General features: G+C 59.8%; 1 protein-coding gene across 4 annotated transcripts; it reads left to right on the top strand.

Annotated features, from left to right (window-relative positions):
* The first annotated feature begins 8,932 nt into the window (after positions 1-8,932).
* UBE2I (ubiquitin conjugating enzyme E2 I) lies at positions 8,933-20,616 on the top strand. Of its 4 annotated transcripts, none has more exons than XM_024984843.2 (8): positions 8,933-9,055; positions 9,858-9,969; positions 13,447-13,522; positions 13,683-13,766; positions 14,559-14,631; positions 17,940-18,049; positions 18,138-18,217; positions 20,019-20,616. In XM_024984843.2, exons 3-8 carry the CDS (start codon positions 13,457-13,459, stop codon positions 20,080-20,082), a joined length of 477 nt encoding a protein of 158 aa, XP_024840611.1. In that variant the 5' UTR covers positions 8,933-9,055; positions 9,858-9,969; positions 13,447-13,456; the 3' UTR covers positions 20,083-20,616.
* The last annotated feature ends 1,726 nt before the right edge of the window (positions 20,617-22,342 follow it).

Below are 22,342 nucleotides of genomic sequence, written 5' to 3' on the forward strand. Positions count from 1 at the left end.
GGCCACAGCAGTGCCCTACAACACACCACCCCAGCTGGAACCAGGTTCCCCTCTGGTCACAGCACCACACTTGGCGAGCTCAGGTCTCCAGGGACCCATCACTCCCTCTGGGGGTGAGAGTCACCAGCATCCTTCCTCCTCCTCCGGGGGCCCCAGAACCCCAGGAGATGTTCAGATCTCTACAGAGAACAACCCAGATCCCAAGTGGCCAGGGTGCCATCAGGGGGAGAGAGTCTGCACACAGGAGGGGAGGGGTCCTACAGGCCCCGGGCACAAGCTCTGGGTGAGGGGCCTCCTCCCGACCCCCCACCATCCATCCACCCACGGTGGTGGGTGTGGGTGAGGAGTTGGCTCCCAAGGCCCAGCTGACGGGGACACATCACAGAGGTGACAGCCAGGAGCCCCAGGCCCCCAGGGCCGAGCCTGAGCCTGGGCCCTGACTTTCCGACCCCACCAAGCCCAGATCAGGTGAAACGGGCTGGAGTGGAGCCGGGGAGAGAGGGGGGGCCACCGCTTCCGAAAAGAACCCCGAGGGAGAACACTGGGGGCAAAGACATGGTCTGAACACAGCCATCGGATCAGCCAGAACCAGAAGCAAGAGGTTTGAGGTTTATGGGGGAAAAGCCTCCTGACTATTATTGGCAGATAATGTGATTTTCTTCCCGGAAAAGCCAAAAGCTTCAACTGAAGAGGTTTTTAAATTAAGTTTCTTAAAGTGTTGAAATGGAAGATAAATATTTTAAACACAAATAAGTAGAGAAAGAAAGAAAGTCGTCCCTGCCTCCCAGGGATAACTGTGGGAGGGGCCAGTCTAGAGCCGCATCGGTGCCCCCACCCCCTCTAATAGCTGCACAAGGAATGTTTGCAGGTCTGTGATGACTGCAAAACTCTCCAGAGAAGGGAAACAAAATGCCATTCGAGGTGGCTGTCATCAAACATCAACCCTTCTGACCCCACTGTGACGTGCTGCTGCTGCTGCTAAGTCGCTTCAGTCGTGTCCAACTCTGTGCAACCCCATTGACGGCAGCCCACTAGGCTCCTCTGTCCCTGGGATTCTCCAGGCAAGAACACTGGAGTGGGTTGCCATTTCCTTCTCCAATGCATGGAAGTGAAAAGTGAAAGTGAAGTCGCTCAGTTGTGCCCGACTCTTAACGACCTCATGGACTGGAGCCTACCAGGCTCCTCCGTCCATGGGATTTTCCAGGCAAGAGTACTGGAGTGGGGTACTGCAGGCAAATCTGCTCATTTTCCCGAGGGTGTCTGGAGGGAAATTCAGGGGAGGGCGGCCACGCAGTGTTGTCACCATGCAGACGGGGCTCCAAACTCACAGCGGAAGGCCCGCCGGCTTTCAGCGCTCACTCCCTAAACCCCGGCCACAGAGACGGCCAAGAAGCCGCAAGTAACTGGCATCAACTCGGAGGCGAAGAAAGAGGCCACAGTGTCGTGTCCGTGTCTGATGGGCAAGTGTTTGGACACTGGACGGAGGAGACAGAGAGAGCGGGCAGCAACGGGCAGAGGGAGAAGATGGGCTGACTCACAGGGCTGCTGGAGGGCAAGTGCACAGGCCGACCAGCAACATTCTTCGCCATTACAAGTGTCCACAAGAACCACGCATGCAGAGGTGGGGCTTCATAACCTCAATCTCGAGTCCCTGGTCACCCTCCTCTTCCCTCCTGCTGGCCTGGGCACCGCTGTGGGGCCACAAGAAGTAACGGCAGGCCCATCATTTAAAGCATCTTCAGTTCAGTGCAGTTCAGTCACTCAGTCGTGTCTGACTCTGCCACCCCATGGACTGCAGCATGCCAGGCCTCCCTGTCCATCACCAAATCCCAGAGCTTACTCAAACTCATGTCCATCGAGTCAGTGATGCCATCCAAACATCTCATCCTCTGTTGCCCTCTTCTCCTCCTGCCTTCAATCTTTGCTATCATCAGGGTCTTTTCAAATGAGCCAGTTCTTTGCATCAGGTGGCCAAAATATTGGAGTTTCAACTTCATCATTAATCCGGCAGATGAATATTCAGGACTGATTTCCTTTAGGCTTGACTGGTTTGATTTCTTTGCAATCCAAGGGACTCTCAAGAGTCTTCCCCAACACCACAGTTCAAAAGCATCAATTCTTTGTCACTCAGCTTTATGGTTCAATTCTCACATCCATACAAGACTACTGTAAAAACCATAGCTTTGACTAGGTGGACCTTTGTTGGCAAAGTAATGTCTCTGCTTTTTAATACGCTGTCTAGGTTTGTCACAGATTTTCTTCCAAGGAACAAGCATCTTTTAATTTCATGGCTGCAGTGATTTTGGAGCCCAAGGAAATAAAGTCTCTCACGGTTTTCACTGTTTCCCCATCTATTTGCCATGAAGTGATGGGGCCGGATGCCATGATCTTAGTTTTTTGAATGTTGAGCTTTAAGCCAGTTTTTTCACTCTCCTCTTCCACTTTCATCAAGAGTCTCTTTAGTTCTTCGCTTTCTGCCATAAGGGTGGTGTCATCTGCATATCTGAAGTTATTGGTACTTCTCCCCGCAATCTTGATTCCAGCTCATGCTTCCTCCAGCCCAGCGTTTTGCATGACGTACTCTGCGCATACGTTAAATCAGCAGGGTGACAGTAGACTGCCTTGACGCACTCCTTTCCCAATTTGGAACCAGTCCATTGCTCCATCTCCGGTTCTAACTGTTGCTTCTTGGCCTGCACACAGACTTTTCCGGAGGCAGGTTAGATGGTCTGGTATTCCCATCTCTTGAAGAATTTTCCAGTTTGTTGTGATCCACACAAAGTCTTTAGCATAGTCAATGAAACAGATGTTTTTCTGGAATTCTGTTGCTTTTTCGATGATCCAACAGATGTTGGCAATTTGATCTCTGGTTCCCCTGCCTTTTCTAAACCCAACTTGAACATCTGGAAGTTCACAGTTCACGTACTGTTGAAGCCTGGCTTGGAGAATTGGCAGCAATGGTCAGTGGGTGGTGGTCAGGGCCTCACGATCTCCACGGAAGTTTGTCTCCTTGTTCCCCCACCACAACCCACCTGCTGGCATCACTCTGGGCTCAGGGCCCAGTGCCCTGGGAGGGGTCCCCACAGCTCAGTGTTGAGCACAGCCCCTGTCCGGCCATTTCTTCCAGAGCACCAGGCATCCCGGGAGTCCTTAGGGGCAGGGCATGTCTTCAATTTGTCTCTGGCCCCCTGAGGCCATGGTGGGCAGGGGCAGGGGATGGAGTGGACACAGTTTGCAACCCCCAGATGCCAACAGAAAAGTTCCCAGGGGAGGGCACCTGGCAGGATGCAGCCACCAAGGAGAGGCAAGGAGCAAAGACCTCTGTTTCTGGGATCCCAACCCTCTCACATCTGTGTTCCATGTTTTGTCTTTAAATTTGTTCAAATGTTTAACTAAGATCCAGATTAAAAACAAAAACCATAGCACTGTATAGGAAGAGAAAGCACTGTCACTCGTCACAAACAGAACTGCAATACAAACTCTCCTGCTCACACACCCTCCCTGCAAGGCTGAGGCCCATCGGGACCCAGAACCTTGGTGGGGGCGCTCATCAGGTCCTGCCTGGTGGCCTCACCCCGAGGGCCCAGCTACACCTGGGCAGTCTCCCCTCTGTCTCCCCTGATCTCATTCCTCTGCTGTGAGTCACTGGCCTCTGGTCCTCCTTGGACAACCAGCTCTTCAGGTTTGGCTGTCTGTCTCATTGGTTTGGTGCGTGTGCTCTGCCAGGCGCCCACGGACCTCCACGCGTGCTCCGGTCTGGCCCATGTGTGCTGGCGACCTGCTGTCCTGACCTGTCTGGACTGAGGGGGTTACCAGAAGGCGAGATTTTAGGACATTCATTACCATTAGCACCGTTATTATTGTAAAGCACATATAAACTACGAATGTGCTGTTGTAACCATTTAAAGTGAAGGATTCGGTGGCATTTAGTACATTCACAATGTTACTCAACTCCCACCTCTTGCTGATTCCAGAACATTTCCAAGGGATGAAAGGAAACCCATCCCCATGAAGGCACAGCTCCCCGTTCCTCCCCGCACCACCACCCCCTACCCCGGGTGACCACCCATCCACTTTCCATCTGCCTGTGGATTTCCTCATTCTGAACATCTTGTACAGAGGGGGAGACAAGCTCCATGGTCTTCAGTGTCTGGCTTCCCTCGCTGGCTCAGCACGTTGCCGGGTGCGTCCACGTGGTGTGGGGTGTGGGCCGGACGCCATGCCCTATCTGGATGGAAGGGTCTCCTGACCCATCTTCCCCTGAGGAGCCTGTGGGGTGCTCCTGTTTCTTGCTTGCCGTGAACAGGGATGCTGTGAACACGTGTGGACATGTCTCAGTGTGAATGCCTGGTTTCAGTTCCTGCATATTCGCCTAAGTGGGGGGTGCTGGGTCACATAGCAAGGAGCTTTCCATGTTAAACCCAACCTGCAGGGGTGGGCCGCCCCCTTATCACCTGACCTTACAGCCACCCTCACCCTGCTGCTCTGGCTCCTTGACAAGTAGCTTCCACCACCCGGCTCCACGTCCACTCCTCCACAGGCTCCTCTGCTCGAGCCCCACGAGCCCTACCAGGTGGAGAGCTGCAGACAAGGCCCAGGCTGTGAGCCTGGCAGAGGCCCTGGATATGGGTAGTGAGCCACACAGGGAAGGAGGTGGGCTGCCCTCCCTGCCCCAGGGCTCTGGCGCCGCCCCTCTTAGACTGTCCCCCTGCTCGAGGACAGGCTTCCAGGGACAGAGCAGCTTCAGGGACACACACTCGGTCCTGAGCGCCACTGGGGCCTGGAGTCCTCCAGGACGTGGAGTCTGAGCTCCAGGAAGCTGGGAGGGACTGTCACAGTGGCCTCAGAGCACGCTGGTGTTGGCTCTAAGCTCATCTCTCAGAGTGGGGACAGAGAACACCTGCCCACAGATAGTTCCCAGGCTGGAGGAGCCTGCAGTAAAAACACATCAAATTAGAGGATGAAGGAGACATGCCAGGTGCTTGTAGAATCCCTCAGTTTAAAGCCAAGAGAAAGGCTTGCCTTTGAGCCGCTGTGGCTACTTCAACACCTCTCCACGTCTTGGTATCCTTGTTCCCTCCCATCCCCACCCCACTTTAACAAGAAAGGACAAGTGAGGCCAGAATCTGGGCAGGTTAGGGTCAGGTAAGGCCATCAGGCTTCAAACTCAGAGCGTGGTTCAGTTTGCACTGTTACTTAAGTGCAAGGCACAGGGACACCCCCTATCCAGCTGTGTAGGAAGCCTCCTTTCAGCAGCTGCTAAGTGTGCAAACACACGGCTGGTCTAGTCTGGACTGGCAATACGGCGGGCCGGGGTCGAACCTGCCTTACCTGCCGCCGAGCTGGGGCGGTGGCGGCGCTTTGCTGCCACCTGGCGGCCAAGCTCAGGGCGAGGCGCCGCGGTCACATTGCCGCCCGCCGAGCCAGGTGAGCGCCGCGGGTCTCCCGGTTCTTCCGCTTGGCACCCTGAAAGCTCCTCCCCCAAGCTGGGCGCAGGTTGCGGGGGAGCGCCCCCGTATCGAGGGCTGTACATCCTGCGGGTTCGGCCTTCTGACGCTGGGAGAGGACCGGGAGGGGGCTGGGACTTAAAGCAGGCAGGAGGGGACGCAGGAGGGGAAGGCCTGGCTGCAGTGCTGGGGGAGGGAAGGGGAGGGGCGCAGGGGTACAGCAGCGACCCAGGCCTCAGCCTCGCCCTTGAGGCAGAGCTGGCTGAGTGCGGGGAGGGGAGGGCCGAGTGCAGGGGACTTGACCTGGCCAGCGGCTCTGGGGTCCTCAGAATGCCTACTGAGATGTTGGGGGCTGAGTCTGATAGGGTGCCAGGGGGATACGCTGAATCATGGCTCACGCGGAGGGGAGGGCTCTGAAAACGTTCGCAGGCGTGCCCACCTGCAGGGCATGGGAGCCCGGAACCTCCGGGGTGTGCCCAGCTCACCCCTGAGCACCCTTTCTCTCTCATTGTCTTGTATAGCAAACATGTTCTCCCATCTTAAGATAAAATAAAAACCAACCAATCCTTTCTTAACCCTGGGCTCAATGACAAGGCAGGGAGTGAACGAACCTATGACCAGGTAGGAAGGCACCCTCACTGCATGTCCTCTGTTTCATGGGGGTTGGGAGCCAGGCTCTGTTGGGGCCACTTTCTTTCTGCACTGAGAGGAATGTCCAGCTGCCCCAGGTGACGTTATCCTCCACTCGTAGAAAGGCTCGTGACAATCAAATATTTCTAACCCTGGTGGCTCAGCTTTCTGCAGGACACATGGGAGCATAAATAAAGACCCACCCTTTCCCAGTTGGTAGGCATCCATCCTATGCCTCCCCAGCACGCTTTGCAACCCACAGATACCCCCAGAGTGGGAAGTCCAGAAGTTTGGTTCTCTGAGGACGGCTCCCAAGCTCAGGGAGACAGATGCAGTCCTTGCAAGCCCTAGACCTTCCCACCTTCCAGATTTTTCCATGGCAATTGAACCCAAACCATTTTATGTAACCACCATCTTGTACAAGCCTTCTCCATATTCCAGCCAACGCTCTTTAATTTGCATTTCTTTAGTGACTAGTGGTGTTGAGCATCTTTTCACGTGGTCATTGGCCATTTGTATGTCTTCTTTGGAGAAGTCTTTTCAGACCCTTTGCTTGTTTTTGAACTGGGTTTGTTCTGTTGATGTTGAATTGTAGGTGTTCTTTATGTATTCTAAATGCTAACCCCTTATCAGATATGTAATCTGTGTTTTCTCCTATTCTGTGGGTCACCATTTCACCCTGGTAATAATGTCCTCTGATGCACAATCTTGACATTTGATTCATTTATTTTTTTCCTTTTTAGCTGCCTGTGCTTTTGGTGTCACATCCAAGAAATGATTGTCAAATCGTGTCATGAAGATTTTTCCATTTTCTTCTAAGAGTTTTATAGTTTGAGCTCTTCTGTTTAGGTCTTTGAGTTGGTTCTGTATGTGGTGTGAGGTCGGGGTCCAATTTCATTCCGTTGCTTGTGGATTTTCTTCCTTTTTAACTCAGCCCCTGAAGCAGCAGCCCCTGCACATAGACCTCCCACGGCCTGACCCTCAACAGCCACCTGAGGGAGCTAGCGGTGCTACCCCTACTCTAGGCAGCTGCCAATCACACCTACCACCCCTTCCCCCCACAGTGGGCACATGACCAGGCTCAGTCCACCAGGATCCTCCCCCAGCAATGACCACCACTTTTCACCGGCAAATGTTACTGGTCTGGGTGACTTCCCCATGCAGCCCTGTGCAAACCTCCCCAGTACCCTCACAAAAAAGATGGTGCTGGCACTGAGCCCATGCTCCTGGGGTTCTTAAAACTGTAGCTCAGTGGTCAAGTGCTGCATGGAGGGCCCACATGAGACACTTGTTAAAACGCACACTTCTACTCAGAGCCAGCGAACCAAGGCTGGGGACCCAGAGAACAGATGTCTCAGATAAGCCCCTGAACCTGGCATCTGCCCCGGTGAAGAGACAGGGGAGGCAGTGTCCCAGAACAGGCCCACGCTGAGTCACTGTGGGGACACAGGAGCCGGCAGCCCCTTTGGACTTCTCTGAAGTCCTCAGAGAGGCCTCAGAGAGACCTGGAATGCTCACCTGCTGCTCAAGGGGTCTGGGCCCTCTGGTCTTCGTTACCTGGGACCCCAGGCACTATAACCAGGCCCTCTGGGCCACGGCTGACCCAGAGGTAACCTAGGCAGACTACCTCCCCAGCCCAGCGGAGCTACCAGCCCCAGGAGACGCCCCCACCCCAACCCCACGCCCGGCCCGGGGCCTTCTCAGGGCTAGTGACCGTCTTCATTGTAACAGACGGGCTGGGAGCGCTGAACACCTGCTGAGAGCTCTGGGCCAGACGTGGGCCTTGGGACACCAGTCTTGCGGGGGTGGGGGGCGGGGGCCGGGGCGGTCTGCCCTGGAGGCCAACAGTCTCAGTACAGTGCCAAATAGGGGGCTGCCGAGGGTGGGTTGGATGGAAGGAAACGGAGGAAGGAGGAGACCCAGGGCGCAGGGGTGAATGAATGCAAGCCGGGGGTGGGGGGTCACCTCCCGCCACTTGACCCCAAAGAGCCCACGGGCGGAGGGGCTGACCTTGGAACGCTCCCTCTTTCCCACTCTGGGCCAGGGGACAGGGGTCGGGGGCCGCCCGACAGGGAGGCGCCCAGCGTGGTCGGGAAGGACAGGCGTTCGCGCCTGGGTTCGGGGAGGACCTGAGCTCCCGGCCGCAGGGGCCCAGCCCTGCCCCTGCTCCTCCCCCACCCTCCCGGACCACCCCCCCTGGCGCCCCTCCCCCCAGGCCAGCTCCTGGGTTAGGGAGCGTCTGCACTTCTCCTCCCGTCGGTCGGGCCCGCACTTGGTCTTGTGTACGGGGCCTGCTCATTGGGCACATTAGACGGATGCCCCGCCCAGGGCCCCGAGTTGGCCAATCGCAAGGGGTTTCACAGCATGCCGTAGGCGAGGGATTGTCACCTTACTACGACGCTTGGGGGATCCCTAGGCCTCAGTGGTCGTTGCTCCTCCGCCCGGGGCCCTAGCCTCAAGGAGACCTCCGGGACCACTGCCCGGGGAGGTGCCCGCGGGGCATCCGGAGAGCCCGGGGAGATCTCGGCCGCCCTGCTTCCCCGCCGCTCGCCGGCCCGTCCTCGCGAGGAACAGTGCCCCACTAAGGGGAGTTTGCAGACGCTCCCTGACACCCGGGACGCGGCCCCTTTAAGGACACAGGTGTCCATGGCGCCGCCTGACTGGAAAGCCGCCTCCAGGCCGGGCTCCCGAGCCGGGCCCGAGGCGCGAGCGCGCGGCGGCGGGACACGGGCAGCGAGCGGCGCTCGGCGGCGCGGGTGGCGCGGGGCTGGCGGTGGCGGCGGCGGGGTGCGAGGCAGGCGCGCGGCGGGCAGGCCCCGCAGGCCCCGCCCCGCCCCGCCCGCTCCGGGGTCCTCGAGCGCTCGGGCTGCGCGCGGAGCGGGCTCGGGAGGGAAGTCCCGAGACAAAGGGAACGCAGACGCCGCCGCCGTCGCCGCCGCCGCCTAGTACGCCTCGCTCGCCGGGCCGGGCCGCCCGAGGTGAGCGCCGCGGGGCGGGCGCCGGGTCGCGGGGGCCCGAGCCTCCGCTGCCGGCGGGCCCGGCCGGGCAGGCGCCCTCCGCGCGCGGCCCGGCCCGTTCCCGGGGACCGGCCCGCCCCGGGCTGCTGACGCCGCGGCGGGGGCCAGCCCGCCGGGCTCCCCTCGGGCGGCCCGGCCCCCGGCCCACCGCGGCCTCGGCCCGCGAGGTGGGGGCGTCCTCTCCCCCGGGCGCGCGCTCGGGGCGAGTCGCGTCCGGGGCGACCGACGGCGCGCTCCGCTCGGGCCGCGCTGACAGGAGCGCCGAGCCCTCCGCTCAGGCGGAGCGTTTCCGGGGTCACGGTCTGCGCGCGAACCTGTGGCGCGTTCCAGCCTGGGAGAGGACGCGCAGCACAAAGAGTGCAAAGCCGCGCGCTGCAGGAGCGCCGGCGCGTTTGGGGGTGGCGTGTGATGCCTGGAAACGAAAACAAGCCAGAGCTCTTGCGCCTCTGAGCTCCGCCCGCCGTTGGGGGGACCCACCGAGTGTTCGCGCTTCCCTTGACGGGGAGGTCTCGTCCCAAGACCGCTTTATATCAATTGCACGGAGGCTGGAGCTGGTAGTTTTCGCGAGTAAGAGGAAGGCGAGGGAATGATTAGCTGGGCTGATGGTAACGGCCAGCAGCTGTCCTTGAATCATAGAAGTAGCTGGTTTGGTTTGTACGGTTTGAAAACAAGCTCCGTTCGCAGAGTTACTCCTCTGTTTGCGGAGTTGGCTTTCGTTGGTCTGCTCTTAAGCCCGTGGTCCTCTGTGTTTCTTGCTCCCAAGGAAACCCTGCCTTTGGACGGAGAACCTACCGAGCAGCAGGGGAAGAAGGATCCCATGTTTGTCCTGACTTGCTTTTGGGTGGGTTAGGGGTGAATTCTGCATCGTGCTGCACGTGAGTCTGGCTGGGGGTGCCGGGCTTGCTTTGGAAACAGCCGGGCGTCCTGGGAGGCGTGTCAGGAAAGACCAGGGAAGTGCACCTGGGCTGGAGGGTCTCCTGAGCGCAGGTGAAGCCAGTGCCTTCCTTCTCCTGGCGAGTTTACGGTTGGGTGGGAAAGCCCACCAAGGGCCGCGAGCCTTCATCGGTTTTATCCTGGGCCGACCCCTGGGCTGACCCCTGGGCTCACAGTGCTATCGCCCATTTTACCCGTGAGAAGGTTGAGGTGGGAGAGGGAAGCCGCTGGCCCTCACCTGCAGCCAGTAAGTGGCTTCACAGAGCGTGATCTGAGAAGCGTGGGTTCAAGCACAGCCCATGCTGGAGAAGGGTGGCTGCAGACTTCAAGGGTCTGCCCCAGACTCGGATCCTGTGCTTCAGGCTGTCTCTAGCAGGTCATGGATATCCGATCTTTGCCTCTCAGTGATTTTGCTGCTCTGAGGACTCTCCTCACACTTAACAGCTCCTTAAGTGCCTCCCTGTCAGTTGGGAAAAGCTGATTCGATTCTAAGTGGGATGCTGAAGGAGTGGTTCCGTGTTGTAATTAAAATGTAGCAAATTGGCTGCTTTCTCCTGGGGAGCGAGAGGCCAGCCTCTCTCTGGGCTGGTGCAGGTATGTGCCTGTGACTCTGCTCTGCCTGCAGCATCTATCTGGTGCCGGGTTTGGTTGTCACCCCCAAGGACGGGGTTGCAGCAGCTCTTGTGGGACACCCCCCCTCCCCCGTTACTTTTTGCACCTGAGACAATCACAGCTGGCATCCCGACAGGGTCTGCTGAGGCGGCTTTGTTCCTTGTCAGCAGAAGAGGTGGCCTGTGGCGGGGTCCTGGCATGCGGTCAGCAGGCATGCGGCACTCAGGATCACCCCACCGGCCTTCTCTACATCCTGGCCCAGCCCTGCCGCTCGAGAGCCCTGGAGTGCCAGCTTGCCCATTCCAGAACCCGTGTGCCGCCCAGGCTCCAGGAACCAGTCTTGACGCCTTGCTGAGCGCAGACTCAACAGGAACCTCGCAGTGCACGGGGAGCCAGGCTGCTTGTCTCTGCCGCTGAGCTTCTGTGTGGGACAGTTTAGAGGTGGCCGCAGCCGGTGCCCTGTGCTCTGCCCTGGCCCGTGAGGGGCTCGTGTAGGACATCCTGCACCTCCCTAAGCCCCCACTGGGGGAGGGAGAGGTGTTCCCATCGGCCCTGGGGATGTGCGGGGGGCGAGTTCTGTTTAGAAGGGTCGTGTGAAGTGAAGGGTTTCAGGCTTCAGGATTACTGCCCTCATGTCTTAACCAGAGAGGACCTTAAAGACGAAAGCTGGCCGGCGCTCCCCTCTGCTCTGCTGGCTCCCCACCTGAGGGAAGTGACTCCACCACCTCCCCCTCTGTCCTGTTTCTGGATAGCCCAGTGCTGCAGGCAGTGCCCAGGTGGCCAGCCAACCACCACTAAAACCCAGGGGCACCAGTATACCCATGTCAGCCTTCTGGCCGCTGCGCTTGTGGTCTTCAACTTACATCGCATGAATGAATGAAAATACACGATGGGTGTGTATGTGTAGGGAAGGAGACCCCAGATGGGGTCCTGTCCGTCAGGTCCATGGATGAGGAGGAGGTGGGCGGGCCAGGACTGGAGGGTTGCAGGTGGCAAAGAGAAATTCTGTTTGGGGTCCGGGCTTATTTGGGATTAAGGCCTTCTTGCTTGGAACTTGAGGTTGGGCAGGGTTAGAGCCTTGGAGAGTGTCCTCGGTGGTCAGAGCCGGGCAGCAGCCCCTGTCACCAGGCCTCCTGCGTGGGAACTAGAGTTTCGATGCTCGCTTTTCCTTGTGTTGACCCGAGTCTCCGTGTTTCTTGACAACTCACGGCACCCAGTTGTCTGGTGTCTGCAGTAAATCACCCCACTTCCTGGACCCTGGGATCCTGGGTGAGGTTGTGATGGCAATCCCAGTTCCACCTCCCATATGCTTACTTATTGGGGAGTGGTCCAAGAGCCAGACCCCTGCAGAGTTCTGGCTCCTTGAGGCCATTGGGTCTGGGAACAAGCAGCCGCCCAGGGCCGGGCTCTACTGTCGACCTGCTGACCTGACCCCGCTCCCCTGCACAGACGTGGGCACACCAGAGTGGCCACCAGCAGCCGGTGCTGGGACAAGGTCACCATTTGGCTTGCTGGAGAAGTTGGGGGTCAGCTTGAGCCAAGTGATGGTGGGCCAGTGGCCTCGGTGAGAAGTGGCCCTTCTACCCCTGGGTTTGACTTGAGGCTTCTCCCCCAGTGGGCAGGTTACTTTCTGGGTCTTTCGTTCTCAGCTCTGAGCTGGGCTTGGTCCCCTGCTCTGGGGCAGGGCCAGCACCACTGGGAGGCATGGCCGGTTTCTTGTCCTGTCTTCAGCGGAAGTTTGTTTTGTGGCTGTGGAAGGCACGGCTTGTTGTCCTAGGACACTCCAGGTGCTGGGCCTCTCCCCTGCCAGAGGCGCGAGGTGGGGTGAGCCGGCCACCCGGCCGATGTGCCCAGCTCGGAGACCCTCCCCTCAGTATGGTTAAAGTCGTGCTTGTGGAGGTACTTGATTCGTGGTACTCTCCAATGTTGCCATGGACTTGAAGACCAGTGAACACACTAGGTTCTGTGTGGCCCAGCAGGTTCTGTGGCCTCTGGGGCCGGGTTCCTGTGGGCGGAAGGGTGGCGAGGGCAGTGGGGTTCTGACCTGGGCCTGTTCCTGGTCTGGTCGGCGTGCGGGATCAGCTGCCCTGGGACGTGACCCAACAGCGTCAGGCAATGGGTCTGTGTGCTGATGGCCCAGCCTTGAAGGTCTGGGGTCCAGAGGTGGTAGGGGAGGGCATTCAGAAGTGCCCGGGGGCCCCAGCAGCTTGGCTACAGGGCCCACTGAGCCTTTTGCTGACTTCCCCAAAGTCCAGGGGACAGGCGGCGTGGCGGCGGGTCCTTGGGTGGGGTGTCAGGTGAGGAAGTGGCGGGGCTGTGGACGGCCTGGTGGTGGGGTTTGCTGGAGGCTGGGCTTGTGTGGCCCCTGCCCCTCCTGTGATTGAGCTGCTCTCTGCCCGGGGCCGCCTTCCAGAACACAGGCTCCCCTCCTGGCTGGGCCCAGGCGTGGATTCTGGCAGCACCCTCATGTCCCTCTGCTTAGTGACTGCCCCCTAGGTCTCAGGCTGGCCCTCTGGATGTCCCCATCTTGCTCCTGCCCCTCCTAGTGATATCGGGGTCCCTGTCACTCCAGCCAGGGTTGCAGGACAGAGAGGGCAGGGCTGCTACTGGGCGCGGGGGGCGCCCCAGGGAGCACGACCCCCATGCACACCCCAGGCAGAAGCATGCTCAGAGAGCCTGTGAGGTCACTGGGACCCTTCGTTTGCTTGCTCCTCGGAATCAAGTCTCAGGCTGGGCCAGGTGCGGGGTGAGGGGCGGAGGGCCTGTAGCTACCTTTGCTCATCACACATTCTGCCTGGCTCTTCCAGGGACGCGAACATGTCGGGGATCGCCCTCAGCAGACTCGCCCAGGAGAGGAAAGCTTGGAGAAAAGACCACCCGTTTGTAAGGAAAGCTTTATTTCTGCATGTGGCAGGGTGACGGCATCCCCTGACTGGAATGCCTGCTCCCTGTGGGTCCTTGCTTGGCCTGGGCTGTGCTGGAGGGCTGGTCCTGGGGCAGGCCCACTGCCCGGTGCCGATATGCTGATGCTCTTCCCTTGCAGGGTTTCGTGGCCGTCCCAACAAAGAACCCTGACGGCACGATGAACCTCATGAATTGGGAGTGTGCCATTCCTGGGAAGAAGGGGGTAAGAGGGGCCACCCCTTCAGAAGGACCCAGGCCGGCCCTGGTCCCGTCCCCTGGCCAGGGGACAAGGTTAGAGTGACACGTGCCCCCCGGGCAGCCTTACTTCAGAAAGGAGCTAGGCTGCAGCAGGTGGGGAGTGCACCGTGGGGCCCCACGTCCGGGAGCAGGGGGAGCCCTTGAGGGGTGGAGTGGAACGGACGTGCTGAGGCTGAAGCGGTGCTCCCAAGGCCAGGGCGGAGGGGCTTTGGGTCTCAGACCCTGGCAGATCCTTAGACGCAGAAGCGACCTCTGCCACCTGGGATGGCCTTGTCGGCCTGGTGTCCTTCACTTGGCGCCACGGCGCCACTGGGTACACTGGAACTGGCACGTTGGAAGCTTTTGTGGGCTTCAGGGGCGGAAGGAAGAGACCCCTGAGGTGCCCGGGTGGTGACAGGGCTTCGTCCCTGCACCCCTCCTGGTTGGCACGAAGCTGCAGCAGGAGTGGACGCTGGCAGTGGGGCTGCGCCGTGGAGCTGGGAGGCTGCCTGGGCCCGCAGGGTGTCTGGGGACGGCTTCGCAGAATGTCCCTCCCAGGGAGCCCCCTCCCTGAGTCCTCACCACACCTGCTGGTGTGGGTCCAGGGCCACGTACTCCTCCAGGGAAGGCCCTTTCCATGTCCCCTTGGGGCCGTAGAGGCCCCAGGAGTCCCGGGGAGCTGCCTTGGGGTCCTCCTCCTGGGGGTGCTCTGGGGAAGGCCCCTTGCCCCTCTTGGGCCTGGCCACCAGCACTCCTGATCAGTTTCATTGCCCAACAGACCCCATGGGAAGGAGGCTTGTTTAAACTACGGATGCTGTTCAAAGACGATTACCCATCCTCACCACCAAAATGTAAGTAGGACGAGGTCCTCAGGAGTCAGCCGCTCCCACGGTGTTCAGCGGGTGGTCCAGGTTCCCCTGGAGAGCCTGGGCCCGGGGAGCCGAGCTCGTGTTCCCATCTGCTCCCGGCGGCTCCACTAGAGCCTCTGCTCACTGAGATGGGCGGTGGGCGTGAGTCTGTTTCCACCCCAGTGGCGGGAGTGCATGGAACAGGCTGAGATCTCAGAACCTGACTCATCCCTGGGGCCCCTGGACCCCTGGTGCCCAGCAGGGACCAGCTGCCACCAGCTTCCAGCCCTGGAGGGAGGCAGGTGTGCGTAAGGGCTGCAGTCTGGAGCCTCCCCCGCTTCGGGTTTTGTCGCCTGTTGGGATTTTGTACCTGGTGGTGCTGTGTGTCGCCCCTGCGTGGGTGGTGCACTGGCGCCTCCAGAGAAGGCGCGGGAGGAGCCGGCCCGGCTGCGTCTGAGGTGGTGCTGAGGCAGACTTCCACAAGCAGGTCCGCAGGGCTCAGGCAGGGCCAGGCCCCTCCTCTTGGTAGCTGGAAATCAGCAAATGCTGTGGCTGGTTCGTTGAGCGCATGAGCTCATACCCAGCGCGTGGGGCAAGACTGTGTCGGCGTTCACTCTGGTGCTTGGTGATTCAGGAGTGTTGTCTGTTACAAAGGCAGGACTGGAAGAATTTCTGAAAGGATAGTCAGCCCCCGGGAGGGAGATTGACTTCATTTGCCTTGTTCTTTGCTGTTTCAATTTTTTGCCACAAAGTTACTACCTTAAAGAACATCTTTAAGAAATGAGATAAATTGTAGCAGCTTTCTTTATCTGTCCCACCCTGAATTGGAATTCCAAGCTGATCCAGCCAGAGAGGAAGAGGAAACCCCATGGAATTGGAGGACAAGCCTACAACCAGTTTCTCTCCAAGTCTAAGGCTGCTGAATGAAAGAGCAGTTCACAAAAGTCTGTTTTCATGTGATTACAAGAGATGGCGTCTTCTAAAGTATACTACGTACATCAAATATAGCGGGGTAAATCCAACAGATGTAAGGCCTCACTGCTGGGGAAAAAAAACAGAAGAATTTTAAAGGGAATTCCCTGGCCAGTGGTTAGGACTCCACGCTTTCACCACTGCAGGCAGGGGTTCAATCCCTGGTTGGGGGACTAAGATCCCACAAGCCCTGCAGTGTGGCCAAAATAAAGACGTCTCAGCAAGGATCCCGGCCGCCTCCAGCCCTGGCAGGACGAGTGCGTGCGCGGTTCAGGGGGCCGCGGGTGTCCGCGTCTGCTCTCAGCTCTGCTTGCAAGTCCAGTGTGATTAGGCAGACTTCTGTAAGCTGTCGCCCTGGCTGAGACGCAGGGGAGGCAAGTGCTGAGAATAGTCACGTCCTTGACACACTGGCTGGGACCAGGGGGGTTCTGAGGCCCAGGCTGAGGCTCGTCAGGCAGGCCTGAGGAGCAGAGGCCAGGAAGGCCAGCCGTGTGCGATTGGTCGGGGGGCGGGGGTGGGAGAAGAGGGACGGGTGCTCCTGGGGATCCTGGCGCCCAGAGGGAGAGGAACTGCTGGGGAGATGGCCTCCCTCATGTTGGCGGACCAGAGCCCTTAACTGGAAATACCAGGGGGAAAGTGAGCTGGGCAGCCCTGGAGTCAGGACCGTGCCCTCCCCCGGGGCAGTACGCGTGAGGAGGAGAGAAAGATGTGTCTGTCGTCGGTTCTTTCCCCACGTTCATCGGAGCCCCTGCACGCTGGTGAGGAGAAGCAAGCGGCCATCAGCTCGGACGGCCCTTCGAGGAAGAGGCTCTCCAACTGGCCGGCGGCCCGGGAGGGCACCCAGCTCCTCGTGGACGCTGCGGGGGGCAACCCGGCAGCCCTGAATGCTCCCTGGAGAGCGCTCGGCGGGCCTCCTGAGGCCGCACGCGACGCCTGTCCCTGGACTGGCGCTCCCTGAGGAGGGGCCCAGTGCGCTTGTGCCCAGCAGAAGGCCAGGGAGACCTGGGGCAGCCCTCGAGTCTGCACAGCGGGCAGAGGACGGTCTGCGCAGAGGAAAGAAGGGCCCGCACGTGCCGGAGACAGGAGGCGCTGACTGTGTTCAGTTGGGGTCAGCCGCGCCCATGAGGCGGGGTAAGGTCATGGCGGGGCTCAGGGTGCTGGTGCTGGGCCAGCGTCTTCCTGCACAAGAAGCAAGATTCAGTTAAAGATGGGAAGCAACATCTACCAAAAAGTAAAATTAAAGGAGCAAAGAGACAGACTCGAAGTGGGGGACAAATGCCTGACAGCGGGCCTGTGTCCTGCATGTGTGTGTATAAAGAGCGTCTGCAAGTCAGCAAGAACACCGTGCCAGAGATGGAAGAAGAGCTGCCCAGAGGAGCAGCCCTGACCAGGCATGGCGGGCCGCACGTCGGCACCGTGGGTGGCAGGCACCACTGGGCTGGCACGGTCGTGAAGCCTGGGAGCCTGAAGACCCGCTGGCAGTGTGTGAATTGTTGCAGCCGCCATGCAAACCAGCAGCATCTGCTCAAGTGGTGGTTTCATGCTGAGAAGGCCTTGTGGCTCCATTCGTAGTGGCTGAGCTGTGCCCTGAGGTTTGTAGGCCAGCGCCCAGGCCTGCCAGCGAGGCCTGCGTGGTTAGTGGGGTGGGCTGAGCCCCGGGCAGAGCCGGAGCCCCGGGCCGGGGCAGATTTCTCAAAGCTGTTTGGTAATTCATCGACCACGCTGCTGTGCTTGCTGCCCTCTTCTGGGTATGACGCGTTTAGACAGAGGGGAAAGGGTCCAGGTGAGAAAAACTGGCCAAAGCAGCAGATGAGTGAAAGGTCTGCGGTGGGGCTCAGGGTGGCAGGCTTTTCCTGCTGTTTTTATAGTTTCAAGTTTTGTATGTGTATATTTTTCCTTAAAGAAGGTGAACTGTGTTTTTTGTTTTTGAAGAAAGAGCCTGTGATCCTAAAAGCCTCTGGTTGTGAAGCAGGATGAATCTGAAAATGGCCACTGGTGGGGAAGGGCCCCTGCGTTTCTGCCCGGTGCCCCCCAGGCCCCCCGTCTCCCGCTGCAGGGTTTCCTTGCCTTCTTCCTGAGCCAGGCCACTGGGAGGCCATAGGGCAGGGGTCCCGTTCAGGGCATGGTACTCTGATCACACACACACACCCCCCCCAGCCCCCTGCCACCGCGGGGCCTGCCCTCTGGGCCTGTCTGCTCGGCCTGCTCGCTCCCCCTGCCGCCTCCCCCTGAGGCCAGTTTGTTTTCCCGCTTGGTGTGGGGGAGGGGTGCCAGGGGAGTGGCAGGCCCTGGGCAGAGGGACACCTGCCTACAGAAACATTTCCCTCCCTGTGCTCCAGGCAAGTTTGAACCGCCGCTGTTCCACCCAAACGTGTACCCCTCAGGCACAGTGTGCCTGTCCATCCTGGAGGAGGACAAGGACTGGCGGCCAGCCATCACCATCAAGCAGGTATGCGCCCATGCCCACCCTCCCCAGTGGAGCCCAGCCCGCGGCCGAAGAGCCTGCCCTTCCCACCACTCTGTTCTCTCTCATGCAGATCTTATTAGGAATACAGGAACTTCTAAACGAACCAAATATCCAAGACCCAGCTCAAGCAGAGGCCTACACGATCTACTGGTCAGTAGTGACCCGCTCGCTCGCTGCACCCTCTCCTTGGCCTCCCTGAAGGCCAGTCTAGGCCGCCCCTGGCGGGCGGGAGAGCGGGTGATGGGGTGTCAGGAGGCGGAGGTCGGGGGCTGACCGCTTTGTGTCTGAGCCCTGATCCGGCTCAGTGGGAACGTTCCTCTGGGTGTGGGCCCTGGAGGAGGGGTGACCAGCGGCCCACTCAACCAGGGACGCCAGCCTCCTGCCTTGGCCTTGCTGCGGCCCCCGGGTCTCCCAGCCCCTCTTCCCTGTCCCACCCGGGCTTGGTGCCTCTCCAGGGGGCGGGGGCAGCAGTAGGGTACGAAGCCAGGTGTCTGCTTCACGCCCAGCCGTTTGCTGTGTGTCCCTCGGGGCCTGTGTCCAGGGTCGGCACTGAGGGAGGAGGCTGGGGTGATGGAGTCGGGAAGCACCCGTTACACCTGGTGCTCTGGTCCTTCCCAGGCTGGCCTGGGCAGGGCGTTTAGCCAGGCTGGGGGCCCCGGCACCCCAGCCCCACCCTTCCCTCGGGACTGGGGGAAGGGAGCCCCAGTGCCGTGATGGCTTGGCACCCAGGGCCTGTCCTTCCTGGAGAGCATGGGGAGGTGGTGAAGCCAAGACTGCGGCTGTCCTCAGGCCCCGCTGAGTGGCCAGCACCCCAGCTGCCTGAGTTCCCTGAAAGAAGCACCAAGTTGCTTCCCCAGAACGGCTCAGGTCCCCGGGTGGAGGCCCAGTACTGGCCAAGGGCAGCATGGTGCCCACCCCCGGCAGGGCAGAGGTCCAGTCCCTGAGCCCCCGGCCCACTCACCTCCAGCCTTCAGTCCCCCTGCCTCCTTGGGTCCCCATTGGGAGCATCACTCGTGGTTCTAGCGAGCACGTTCTCACTGCCAGGTTGGTTGTACACTGACTTCTGCCTGACCCCAAGCTGGGTGCTGGGTGCTCAGTTCTGCAGCCTTAGTAGGTAAGGCCAGCGGGTATGCACCCGAGCTGAGCCCTGCAACAGGAGCATGGCCCACGAAGTCAGGGAGTCTCCTGTACCCGTGAGCTTGGGGAGCAGTGCCTCAGGCCGGTTTTCCTGGGTTTCTGTGTTGGTGGTGGTGTGCGGCCGGGTGCTGTGGGGACACCACTCCGCAGCATCCGCGCCCGAGGTCTCCCCAGTGGTGTGGCTGGTGCTGGCCCACACGCCCACGTCCCCTGGGGTGCAGTCAGTCTGCTGCAGGCTCTGGTTGCTCTGCCTCGTTCCCGGCTTGCAGGGCAGCTCGAGCTCTCCCTCTGCGGGTGCTGCAGCCGTTCCCTAGGGAGGCTGCAGGCAGGGTGCCAGGGCTCAGCAGGGCAGCTTCTGCCACCCCACGCCTGGCTGGAGGTGACCACTGGGCCTCAGGCTGGGGTCGGCACGCTGAGGGGCCACGCTTGTTGTGAGCACAGCTTGGGGGGCCCTGGCTTCCTTTCTTTCACACACCTGTGTGCACGTCCCTGATGAGCCTCAGTTGTAAGTGTCGTCTCCCCCCTGGGGCACAGCGCCCCTTTCATCAATAGCGGTTCTCACCCTGGAGCCCCCAGCTGTAAGCTTCCCACGGGCAGCGCTGAGAGCCAGGGGCAGACCCCCGGGACTTGTCTGGTTTTGAGGCAGGTGTGCGGACGCTCTGTCTCCTCCACTGACCAGGGTGGTGGAGGCTGCCTCAGAGACAGAGGAGCTGTTGCTCCTGCTGACCGGTGAGTGCGCGGGCTGCCGCAGGCTCCCGGTACAGCTCGGGCGGCAGCTGCACCTTCTAACATGTCTCTCTTTTGACCTCCTCAGCCAAAACAGAGTGGAATACGAGAAAAGGGTTCGAGCACAAGCCAAGAAGTTTGCTCCCTCATAAGCAGCGACCTGTGGCATCGTAAAAGGAAGGGATTGGTTTGGCAAGAACTTGTTTACAACATTTTTGCAAATCTAACGTTGCTCTACAATTACTGGTCACCTGGGGAGGGTGGGCGGGCGCCATTTTCCATTTCCGCCACTGGTACAGTCTCGACTCGCTGAATCGCCCAGTTTTTCATACAGGGTCTCTTCCTTCAGTCTTTTGTATTTTTGATTGTTATGTAAAACTTGCTTTTATTTTAATATTGATGTCAGTATTTCAACTGCTGTAAAATTATAAACTTTTATACTTGGATGAGTCCCGAGGAGCGCGTTCCCTTCGCTCGCGGACGCAGGCATGCTCCACGCCGCCCAGAGCTGCACTTAGCCTCCCGCTGGCCGCACGACGCCGGAAAGCAGAGCCGCCCGCCCCCAGAGCCCCAGAGCCCCAGAGCCCCAGCCAGCCAGCGTCGCGTTTCCGCATCACTTCCTTTGTGTTTATATGGCGTTTGTCTGTGTTGCTGTTTAGAGTAAATAAACTGTTTATATAAAGGTTTTTGTTGAATTATCATCATTAAAAGTGAGGAGGTGGCCTCCATGTGCCCCCGGCCCCATCCTCTGTTAACAGTGGCAGGCGTTCTCTCCCCGCCACTCTGGGCTCGGGGCTGCGGGCGCCGGAGGGTCAGGTCTGGTCAGGCCGGAACTGGCATCCAGAGGCTTGTCAAGCTCGCAGGCCCAGGCGTCAGGAGCAGGAGACGCTGACCCAGGCCAGGCAGGCGGGAAGACCATGGTCCAGGCGGCTCACCCCCAGTGCCGACGTGTGGCTGAGGGCTGCCGGGCTGGGCGATGGGGCCCAGACTGCAGTGAGGCCTGCAGCGGAGCCCCCACACACCCCACACACAACACCCCCACCCCCACCCCCGCCCCTGCCCCGCGAGCGCAGGCGGGCAGGCCTCGCTGCAGGCCGCTGCCCCACAGGCACCTCCCTGTTGCGGATGCATCTGCACCTGAGGCTGCTCCTCCGGAGGCTCCGCCCCACTCGGGTCCCGAAGATGGAGACGGGACAAGGCAGGCGGGCTTGGGCCCGGGTCCTGCACCCTGGAACTGCAGAGGCCCGGGGTCCAGCTGCCCTCCCACACTTCGAACCCTCACCCTCACTGGCGGACCGGTGCCTGTGGCTCCGCCCACAGGCTGAGGGCCTGAGGAGGACTGATCACCCCGACCCGTCAGGAAGCCAGGCGGGGCCAAGCTCCACTTGGGGACCCACCACCTAGCGACAGGATTGTGTTGAAAGCTGGGGGCCGTGGCTCCAAGGCCCATGTGGCTCGCCCTCTCGTCGGGCTGGACTCGCATGAGCTGCTGACACGGAGGATAGGTAGGCACAGAGGGCCTTTGGGGGTCCACAGGCTGCGTATCTGTAACTTCTCACAGAACATCTTATTTTGTAATGACTGAACTATTCTTCGTAATAGTTACCCGTGTATATGGTTACCATGTGTGGAAATTCAATCTATTTTCTACTTAAAGCATTCTAAGGTAATCAGTATTTCTAGTAAATCGTCGTGACTTTGGCTAATGAAATGTCCTTTTGTGCCACAGTTCTTGGCTTAACAAAGATGTGAATCTTGTAACAAGAACTATGAAATGTGACCACCCTGTCTCTACTATAAGGGAAGAGCGTGTCCCCAGCATGAGGTGCCTCATGACGTGTAAGGAACTGTGGGGTGAATCTAAAATCCTCTGATTAAAACGTTTCCGATAACTGCCGCCTGCTGGAGTCCTTTCCTGCCACCCTGCCCCAAGGAGCCAGGCTGGCTGGTCCCTCCTCCCTCGGCCTCCAGCGTCAGAGGCGCAGCGACCCGCAGGTGTCAGGGGGTGACATTCCCTAGAGCCAAGGTCGAGTGTGTACCTCGAGGTCAGTGCGCAGGCAGCCTGCGTCCGGTGCTGACCCCTGGCCCTGTCCCCCAAGTCTCGCCTGCTGGAGCAGGTACCCACCACGTGGGGCTGTTCCCACCACCAGGGTGGCCCTCCCCAGGGAGCCAGGACGCTGTCCCAGGGTGCTAAGGTGCGCATGAGTCCTCAGCGTGTCCAGGACAGGCTCAGGGCAGCCTGTTCCGAGCAAGGAACCCACATCGGGGCTTCCAGGAGAACTTGACCACAGGACAGGCTGGACACTGCTACCCCAGGAACCCCTGTACGTGGAGCCCCTGTGGCTTCTGGCTGGGCTCTGGGTTCTTGGGACCCCCTGACCTCCCTGGACTCTCCTTGCTGAGCCATCACCA

The sequence above is a fragment of the Bos taurus genome, chromosome 25, assembly GCF_002263795.3.
Source record: "Bos taurus isolate L1 Dominette 01449 registration number 42190680 breed Hereford chromosome 25, ARS-UCD2.0, whole genome shotgun sequence".
NCBI classification, from domain to species: Eukaryota; Metazoa; Chordata; class Mammalia; order Artiodactyla; family Bovidae; genus Bos; species Bos taurus.

Coding starts and splice junctions, on each gene's coding strand:
- UBE2I (XM_024984843.2), top strand. CDS start 13,457: ATGTCGGGGATCGCCCTCAGCAGACTCGCCCAGGAGAGGAAAGCTTGG. Junction 13,523..13,682: donor GGAGAAAAGACCACCCGTTT/GTAAGGAAAGCT, acceptor CTTCCCTTGCAG/GGTTTCGTGGCCGTCCCAAC. Junction 14,632..17,939: donor CCCATCCTCACCACCAAAAT/GTAAGTAGGACG, acceptor CCTGTGCTCCAG/GCAAGTTTGAACCGCCGCTG.